At 36.0% G+C, this 10,456-nt stretch overlaps 1 protein-coding gene and 1 pseudogene across 1 annotated transcript; one reads left to right on the top strand and one right to left on the bottom strand.

Moving 5' to 3' along the window:
* The first annotated feature begins 36 nt into the window (after nucleotides 1-36).
* On the top strand, nucleotides 37-1,186 carry LOC132067897 (dehydration-responsive element-binding protein 1B-like; annotated as a pseudogene).
* Nucleotides 1,187-7,168: 5,982 nt separating this feature from the next.
* LOC132067899 (dehydration-responsive element-binding protein 1B-like) lies at nucleotides 7,169-8,383 on the bottom strand. Its single transcript, XM_059461299.1, has one exon. The coding sequence runs from the start codon at nucleotides 7,845-7,847 to the stop codon at nucleotides 7,212-7,214; it is 636 nt and encodes a 211-aa protein (XP_059317282.1). The 5' UTR covers nucleotides 7,848-8,383; the 3' UTR covers nucleotides 7,169-7,211.
* Nucleotides 8,384-10,456: the final 2,073 nt, after the last annotated feature.

The following is a 10,456-nucleotide window of genomic DNA, read 5'->3' on the forward strand; positions in this document are numbered from 1 at the left end:
CTGTATGCTGGATGTCGAGTTTCTCGAAACTTTTTCCTCTCGGCTCGCTTTATCTGGTTATTTGAAGCTAACATCACTGATGAATATTTTTCCAAGCTAATTTTCCAATATTTGAAGCTAACATCATCAATGCCGAGCTTTTACAAGGAACCCCCACTGAAAGTCGAACTCAGAAAGGTAAACTATTGATCTTACATCACATGCCTCATGGGTCAAAATTTTACTTCATTTGAAAAGAGAACAGGGGTGTTCTTTGTTGACGCGCTGGTTTCTTACTTTCAGCTGAAAGCACATTAATGTGTTTGCTTTGAGCCTTTGACGTCCTCTCACGGAAAAACCCTTCATATTCTTCATGACTTAGACATCACTTATGTTGCTCAGAATCCTTTAAAAATGTTGCTGCACCCATGTCAGATCCTCCAAAAAAGCATTATTTGAAGGATCTGAGACACACATTTGAGGAGGTTTCTAGTAAAAGCTCAACATTGGTGATGTTAGCTTCAAATATTGAAAGATTAGCTTGAAAAAAAATTCATCAGTTATGTTAGCTTTCAATAACCCGAAAATGCTAGCCGGGAGGATGAAGTTTTGGGAAACTAGACATCCAGTATAAAGGGGAGTGAGGAAAAAAAATTCAGATAAATGGGTTTGTGAAGTTAGAGAATCCAATAAAAAAATCAAGAATTTGGCTAGGCACATTCTCAAAGTAGGAATGGTGGCGGCTTGTTCTACTTGCTTGAACTTTGTCGACTCTGCTTGGAGGTTGCCTATCCCGGCTTCCTGCGACTGCAGCAACTGGAAGTCTGCTTGACGTCCACTAGAGCACTCCTACTCGGAAAGCGTTTCTGGGGATACCGCTGAAATGCCAGAGAGTATGTTCTATGTGGACGAGGAATAGCTCTACGACATGCCGGGATTACTTGCGAATTTGGCTCAAGGACTGATGCTACCGCCGCCTCCTCAACGTTTAGAAATCAAAGATCATGCCGAAGTTGATGCTGAAATGTCTTTATGGAATTACTCTATCTTAAAAATTTGATTAATGATATTATTACTTCCTTCCTCTTAAATTATCTATCGTGTTTCTCTTTTACAAGCCCTTTAAGAAATATTAATTAAGAGGGACTTTTAACTATTTACCCTTATTTATGTTTAAAGATATAATCTCTCTTCGTTGAATATTTAATTTAGTCTTTTTTTGTGTTATCTCCCCATAACTGAAGTGTTTTTAGTCTTCAAAAACATATTAATAAGGTTAAAAATGGGAAAAAGTAATTAGTTTTGTCTTAAACTTTTAAAACGACAAATAATTTGAGATAACTATTTTTAGAAATCACGATAAATAATTTGAGACGGAGGGAGTACTTTTTGACACTTATATGCGATTGTAATGCTCAAAGTGAGGCCTACTTAAATTAGGATATTTATGAGATATTTTCGTACTCAATATTTGGATTGTAAGGATGTAAACAAGTATTGTAATTTAGTGACAATGTAGATATTTAATTTCCAACCACAAAAAAAACAGTGTAGTCCGATGTAATGTATTATTAGAAAGTGGTTCAAGCTTAATGCAAATTAATGTGGCCTAGACGTGCGGAAAAGACTATTATAGCGTGATCTAATAATTTGTTGATTCGGTTTAGGCAAGTGAAAAAGATTAGTTTTGTTATTTTCAAGTCATTGTATAGTTGAATGAAAGAAGTGAGCAAGTTGATTTAGGAGCTATTTCATCTATCACACACTGTTCAATATATTCTAGAATGTATTCTTTTGCCATTTTGATATTAAAAATAATAATAAAATTTCTAACTTCTTTTGTAGTTGCTTTTTGAGAATCTAATTTTAATGTTTTGACATCATCTAAGCGAAGATTATGCAAGCAGCTGAAGTTAAAATTATTGCCCAGTGCAGCACATACCGGTAGAGGTGGAGCCAGGATTTAATTAAACCTTATGGGTTCAAAAATTTTAGTCCTTTAAATCTTATGGGCTTAATTTAATATAAATACAGAGTTTGGTCAAAGCTATTGAAATCATCCGAATCCGTGACCGAAACACTAGCTCTGCCCTGGGCACCGATATCCATTCTCATCAATGTAACCATGCAACTAGTTCATCAAATTACAACGTGTGTCCTAACATTGTCGCTATTGGTTTTACAATCAAAGAATATTTTGCTGACGGGATTTTAGTAAATACTGCCTGACGTTGTAAGGACCTCGTTAAAAGTATGATTGGCCTTAGCCTATAATCTATATTGTTGGGAAAGTGCCAAGCTAAATTCTGATTTCTTACTGGGTTTTCTGACTTCACAAACCCATTTGTATGAATTTCTTTTCCTCATTCTCCCGTATACTAGATGTTGAATTTCCTTAAAATTTCTTGCTTGCTTTTTGGAGTTATTTGAAGCTAACATCACTAATGAATATTGAGCAAGGTTGGGTGGGCTGCTGCTAATATCAGACTCGGTAAGTGGGTCCGAATAAAAATACCGAATAAAAATATCCATTGTTGGACTAGATCTGCTGGTTGAGAGAGTAAAAAAGTAGTGTCGATGGGTTTGCCTTTAGGTTTAGTGTGATAAGTGGGTTCTCTATAATTATAGACTATAGTGGAAGTGAAGCTATATTTGAAGCTAAAAAGTTAGATGCCTAAAAAACATTGACTTTGAGGTTGAAAAGGAGACAAGCTGGATTTTAAAAGGGGCCTTCAAAATATCGTAAGCTAAGCTCTTAGGGGACAAGGGGCCTTCAAAATATCCCAAAACAGAAAGGGACATTATTAAATCGTGTCACTTCTATTTTTTCTGTTTCTACTGTGTACTAAGCAGGTTTGCCCGTGCCTAGCAAGAGCCCAATAATTTGGAAAGTTATATCTTTTTCTTATCTAATTTCTCACCGATGTTTGGTATTCATTTTCAGGCTTGATTAATTAAATTCATGTCAGGAAGCAGAGGCGGAGCCAGATTTTTTTAATTTATGGGTTCTGAATCACAACTATTTATGTACTGAGTCCTGAATAAGATTATTTATTTATATAAAATGAATTTTCAATACAAATATAGAGTCTGTGTCTAAGATATTGGGTTATGTTGAACCTATAAACGCAATGCTAAATCCGCCTCTGTTAGAAAGTCCCACTTTGGTGATAAGGCGCTTCCTCCTAACGGCGATTTCATATTCAAGGCTCGATCTCGACACCTCTGATTTTAAAAGTGTAATGAGTTTATGTTTTAAGAACCGAAAGGTTGAGCACGTCAAATATGAATTCAAATCACGATACGCCTCTGGTCACAACAAATTTGAGTAGTCATTAAAGGCACCGACTTATACTGGAATAATGTATATGTTATTTTCCTGTCTATAAATCCAACCATGCCTATTTTTATAACATGAAAAAACAAGGACAAAAATGCATCACAGTCTACATTTCTTGGTTGTACATCTGGCTGATGGGGTGTGGGTGGCGGTTCTCCATATATTTATAGACTATAGTGGAAGTGAAGTATTATTTGAAGCTCAAAAGTTTGATGACTCAAAAAAATGAAAATGTAATTTGAGGTTGAAAAGAAAACACGCTGAATTTTGAAAGGGACCTTCAAAGTATCCTAAGCCAAGCCCAGGTGTTTTATGGGACAAGTGGATTCTGCTTATGACGTGTCTTAGATTCAAAATACCCCAAGTCAGAGGGAAATTCCAAGTCTTTAATTGTGTGGGTTTCTGCTGATGCAGTAACTTGTGAATCTTTCTAGTTTGGACTACTAATTAGGCTACTTATCAATCTTTGACATTATTAAATGATAAATAAATATAATTAAATCGTGTTGCATCTACTTTTGCTATTCTACTGCTTCCTCCGTCTCAAATTATCTGTCATTTTTTATTACATGCTCCTTCAGAAATGTTAATTAGGAGTGATATTTGACTAACTTTACCCTTATTTATATCTAAGTTATAATCTCTTTTCATTAAATATATACTCTATTTATGTATCATCTCCATTAATGACAAAGTTTTACTAAGGGTAAAATGGGGAAAGAATAACTAATTGCGCCTTGAACTTCTAAAACGACAAATAATGTGAGACAACTATTTTAGTAACCAAGACAAATAATTTGAGACGGGGGAGTATATACTAGTGTATTGGGCAAATGATGGATTTAACACGTGGGCGACTTGGAAAGTGACATGTGGAAATTCAAGTCTAATCAGATCCAGGTCAGCAAAGACGACTTTGATCAAGGACCAAAATAGCGCCCAGGAGGTTGGCACACCGGTAACAGGCGGTCTTGCTCTTGAGTCAAGTGACTGGTATGTCATCAGTGACGGTTCTGAGAAATTCAAGATTCACTACGACGGCTACATATCCATATACGTAACAGGCGCAAATGTGCAAATATAGTGATCATTATTAATATTTGAGAAACGTTACCTAGCGATAATCTATAAGAACACCTGCTTTCCTTCACTTGTACCCATCTTATTTTCATCATTGCTAGTGATAAGCATTCGAATTGTAACAAGCAAGTTTCTCTAGTGAAGTTGTATGGCAGTTCGACTAGAGACACTTGAATAAGAACATTCTTACTCTTTTGCTTTATTGCTCTTTAATTCACTGTCCTTTACTTATTTTATCATATTCATAGAAAAGTATCAAGAAGTTAATAATGATCATTACAATCTATTTTCCCTCGACCCTAAATACAAATTAAGTTGTAAATCTTAGTTTCAGATTTTAGGCAGTTTGGCGTCCAGCGTTGGGCCAGGAAAACAGTGGTATTGTTTTGATATGTTGTTAACTCTTTGCTAACTTCCTTCTGTTTGTTTCCCAAGAGAAAACCATATCATGTCTGGAGATCAGCGTAATAACCAGCTCGTCGGTGACCAAAGTGATGGGACGTTGGCAGGACAACATAGTTGTCAAATCGTTAACCCGGCTATATACCACCAGGTTTTGAAACACTGCAGGATGTTGGTGACCAAAGTCAGCGAAACGAGAAAGATCAGACGTTATCGCATGAGAGTGACCAGACTCAGCGAAATAGTGGAAAACATAACCCAATAAACGATAGCACGATAACTGGGGTAACCCGGCAGGGGCAAGCTGGATTACCCTGAGTCATCTCGAGGCCGAAGAAAGGAGCCATCTAACATTGAAAAAGCCATAATGGCTTTCAGGGGCGGATCTACCTTATGAGGTAGGACTGCCACGCAACCAGCAGCTTCGGCAGAAATTCCGAGTATTTATGTAGATATCTGTGAAATAACGTATAAATACTTTAAATGGCACTCTCACTAAACAAAGCACTTCTGGTGCCACTGGTTCGTGCAGCCGCGAAAGTCCTCCTTTCTCTGACTATCCAAGTTCTAATCCGGCTGCAAGCAGCCTCACCTTGCTTTCTCCTTGTTCTTCCTTTTCTTTTCCACTTTTCTTCTTTTTATTCTCCATTATATTGCTAAAATAGTTCTTTCTCAAACTCCTTCTGCATCATCATCTTTTCTTTTTTAATTTATTTACACCAACCATTATTTTGTTTCTTCAATTAAATCTTACTTCGTAAGAAAACTTCTTTTGATAAGTAATTTGAATTTATTTTATTTAATACATAGTTTTTTCTCGTTTTGATGACGCGACATTGATATATATTCGAATATAATTTGAGCAGTTATTTTTTAACTTTTGAGAGATCAAAATGGTTTATTTAGTAGACAGTTTGGTTGATTCTAATATATTGATAACTGGAAACTCTTGTTTTGCTAATAATTGTTATAAAAATTGACAATTAAGACGGAAAAACTAACTCAAAAATATTGAAGTAAATTAATCTAGCCAAACTAAAAAGATGTAGAAATTAAGGTACATTTTAGCAATTTATCTAATAATATGGGCTCTCTTTCAAGAGTTATTGGTTTTTGCGTTTTTGTTTTGTAATTTTATTTTAGAATAGAATTTAAATGTTTAAATCAAGTGTAAAAAGAAAAGTTAAACTGAACGAAACTTATTTGTCTATTTATGAATAGAAGACCTAATAGACCTAATCGAATTAACCCAAAATTAACTGATCCGATCCATCCTGCCTATTCGGTCTTTGTGACTAGTAGTAGGTATTCCCCGGACCCCGCTCATAGCGGGACCTTAATGCATTGGGCTGTCCTTTTTTTTAGTAGGTATTGCATATATAAAATAGTGGCAACCGCAATGTTCAAATCCTAAATCCGCCTCTAATGGCTATTGGTGTCACAACGTACAAAGCATATTGGCATCGCAACAAAGTGCATTCATGACTCGGTTTGAACAAGTAATTGAGGTTATAACCAATTCTGATGATTAAAAAAGCTTTTATCTTATGTGAAATTTATGAAAACTCAAGAGGCGTAATAACCTAATTAAAGTTGTCCAGTTCTCAACAAGACAGGAAAACCTTTAGGCTTCTTCAGAAAAGGAGCATCAAATGTTTACTTGGAAAACACGTTATACACGTATGATCCAAGTAAACATCCAAACATCCTTTCTAGCATACCCCAACACTGGGACACCAACACCTCCCGTAGCAGCCCCAACTATTTGTACGCCAGGCGGGGAGCCTACAAACTGTGGCACTGGGGGATCGGGCTCCCGGACACTTCGGGAGTCAGGGTCGTTCAAGACATCGTCTTGTCCACACGATCTAGGCCACATTAATCTGCATTAAGCTGGAAACACTTTCCAATAATAGGACAACATAGGACTACATGTTTTTCTTGTGGTTGGAAATATCTACAATGACTAAATTACATTGTTGTTGTACTAAATTACAGTACCTTTTTACATTAGTACCATCCAATTATTGAGCACAAAACTTGGAATATCTCCTAAAAATCCTAATTTAAGTAGGCTCACTTTCAGCATTCCAATTGCATGTAAACAGAGGCGAATTTAGGATTTCTGGAGCATGGGTTCACCACTTAAAAAAAAAAGAAAAAATGTATTAAGAGGGAATTGATCCCTAGTCTACTAGGTAAATAGCTCAGCTTTCAACCAAGTGCACCATTTGGTCTTTTGTAGTATGTGTTCCAGTAGGTAGTATTATACTAATTTTAGAAAATATATACATAAAATATCTAGTTTTATGGCGAGACAATGTGTTCATGTGCTCCAAAAATAGGGCCTAAAATCGCCCCTGCATGTAAACTTTCAAACAAGTGGTTATAATTAACCAGAACCAATTATTTAGATAGAATAACTCCATAAGGACGTATGAGCATCCGCTTCGGCATGATTTTCGATTTCTAAATATTGAGGTGGAGGTAGCATTAGTCCTTGGGCTAAATTCGCAAGTAATCCCGGCATGTAGAAGACCGCTTCCTCATCCACAAAGAACATACTCTGTGGCGTTTCAGGAGTGTATATGTATTCTCTTGAAACTCTTTCTAACTTTAGTGGCAGTCGAAAAGATTCGGCGGCCTCAGCAGCTGCCTTCTGGATATCCTTGGTGCAGGAGGAAGCTGGGATAGGCAACCTCCAAGTAGAGTCAGCAAAGTTCAAGCAAGCAGAACGACCCCTCAAGGCTATGGCCGCCACGTCATGAGCTCTAGCTGCCATTTCTACTGTTGGGAAAGTGCCTAGCCAAATCCTTGATTTTTTATTGGGTTCTCTGACTTCACAAACCCATTTATTTGAATTTCTTTTTCTTACTCCCCTGTATACTGGATGTCGAGTTTCCTTAAACTTCTTCCTCCCGGCCTGCTTTTTTGGGTTATTCGAAGCTAACATCACTGGTGAATATTCAGTATAAAGATCAGGGGCGCTGCTGCTAGTATCAGACTCAATAAGTGGGTCCGAAAAATAGCTTCGAAAAATATCCATTTTTGGTCACTGTTGGTTGAGTGAATAAAAAAAGTAGTGTTGGATGGTTCTTCAGGTAGAAGTTTTTGCTTTTCTGGTTCAATGTGATAGGTGGATTCCATATATTTATAGTGGAAGTGAAGCATTGAAAGCTAAAAATATCTTAGCCTTAAGTGTGTCTCCAACTCGTGTGGATTTCTGGAAACTAATATCTCATCTTAGAGTATTTGGACTGCTTAGGCTACGTACTTATCAATCTTTGACAGTAGTATATGATAAAATAATAATAAATATAATTAAATCGTGTTGCATTTATTCTTTCTACTATTTCTACTATATACTAGGTGATCATAAGTATATCTACTAGAAATAATTCTAATGTAAATAAGATATACTCCCTCCATCCCAAAAAAATTATCTTCATTTCATTTTTAGTTTGTCCCTAAAAAATTGATATCTTTCTATATTTAGAAATAATTTAACTTTATGAGATAATTTACAGTCACACAAATATGTAAGATTTGTTTTGGACCACACATTTTAAAAGTCTTATTTTATTTCTTAAATTTTGTGTCAAATCAAATTAAAATATTTTTTTTGGGAGGGAGAGAGTATAAATGGATTTCAGATAATAAGGAAGAAGGGGCCCATCTATTTTGACTTTTGTAAAGTATCTTTGTTCAACTTGATTTAAACCAAACTAATCACAACAAAGTACTCCGTAGGTGTTTCTCTATTTATTTGATACATCAACTATATAGAAGTTTTTAGGAAAAAAAAAATTAACCATAGTAAAAGATGAATGATTTGATAATTGCTTTTTATAAATGATTTGGTAATTGGAAAAAAGATCTATTGGAATAAGTTGTTAGTGTATAACTTTTAGTGCACTAAACTTAAAAGGCAGAAATCAATCGCTATCATATAATATAATTCTAGCATATGATTTAGAAGAATTAAATTCAAAGAATTTTTATATGTTTGCTTGTAGAAGGTCATGACAATGTTTACTGGGATAAAAAAATTAATTTTAGAAGCTTTGAGTATTGCAAGTACATTCTCTTTCTCTTACTACTATCCCTATCCAAATTTTAGTGTTTTTTTTTTTGTTTTTGGTTTGTCTTAAAAAGAGTGTCTCTTTTTTGTGTTTAGTAAGTTGGCATTCAAACATTCTACCTGATAAATTTACAAATCTTTAATTTAGGACAAAAGATTTAAAAGTCTATTGTTATTCGTTAAACCTTGTGCCTAGTCAAACTAAGCCACTTAATTGGGACGGAGAGTATACAAGAAGCAACAATTTAGGTGCTTCAGCCATCTGTTTCATGACTATTTGTGCTCAAGGGTGTTTTGGTAGTTGTATCATAATAAATCAATTCTATTGGTTGTAATAGCGTTTGACTGTAATTTCTGTAATTTCAAGGGAAAAGACATGTTTTAACCCCTGAACTTGGCACGAAAACTCACTTTAGCAACTAAACTTAACTTCTATTTTTTTACCCCCCTTAACAACTTACGTTTCAATTATTTTCCACCCCAAATGCTGACGTGGCAAAAAAAATAAAAAAATAAAAAATTAAGAGAGTGAAAAATAAAAAAAAAGTGGACTTGGCACTGTAGCTAAAATTTCCATGGCTGCCTGGTTGGTTTCTTTTCATCATTGATGTGTTAATGTGATTGAAGAAGAAAGGGAGAGAGGGTGGATTTCCATGGCTTGGTTGGTTTCATCCGTTTCTTCTTCTTCACCCCCTCCCCCTCCCCCGCCACGACCGTTTCTTCACAGCCCCCCCCCCCCCCCCCCCGACCACATTTTTCTTTCCCGCCCCACCCCACCCGGCCACACCCTCTACCCGCTCCAGCCCCACCATCCTTCTTCTTCTTCTTCACAAATCCCTTTTTCTCTCTATATTCTCATCATTTTTTTCTTTTCATTTTCACCATTTTTTTGTTTCTTGATTTAGATTTTGTTTTCTTTCAAAAATAAAGTTATGGAAGAAATGGGTTTGTTAATAATAATACTAATAATGGCCAACAATAACAACCAAAACAACTAATTTGAACGAATTTAAGTGTAAGTGGGACTAATGGTGGTGGAAGAAATGAGTTCTTAGAAATGGTGGTGGTTGTGGATGTGGGTATTTTTGATTCTCTTTCAAAAATAAAGTTATGGAAGAAATGGGTTTGCTAATAATGGTGGTGGAAGAAATGGGTTTGCTTTAATAATGGTGGTGGAAGAAATGGGTTTGCTAGAAATGGTCTTGGTTGTGGATGTGGGTTAAAGATGGTGGTGGTGATTTTTTTCTTTTAAGGAATTTGATGAAATTTGGTGGGGAGATGATGGTGGTGGTGGTGGGTGTGGGTTAAAGATGATGGTGATGATTTTTTTTAAGAGGCGGTTCGTCCAATTTTTTGCGGCGGCGGCGGCGGGGCGGCGGCGGCGGAGAGGGGGGCGGCGGCGGTGACGAAAGGCGGCATGGTGGTTGATAAAAATAGGGTGAGGATGAGGAGAAAGAAGAAGAAAGAGAGAAGAAAAAAATAATAACGAAAAAATATAAAAATGATATGTTGGTAATTTTGACATAAGCAATGATGACGTAACGACGACAAGAATGGCAATGATGTGGCATTGA

This window comes from Lycium ferocissimum, chromosome 8 (assembly GCF_029784015.1).
Source record: "Lycium ferocissimum isolate CSIRO_LF1 chromosome 8, AGI_CSIRO_Lferr_CH_V1, whole genome shotgun sequence".
NCBI classification, from domain to species: Eukaryota; Viridiplantae; Streptophyta; class Magnoliopsida; order Solanales; family Solanaceae; genus Lycium; species Lycium ferocissimum.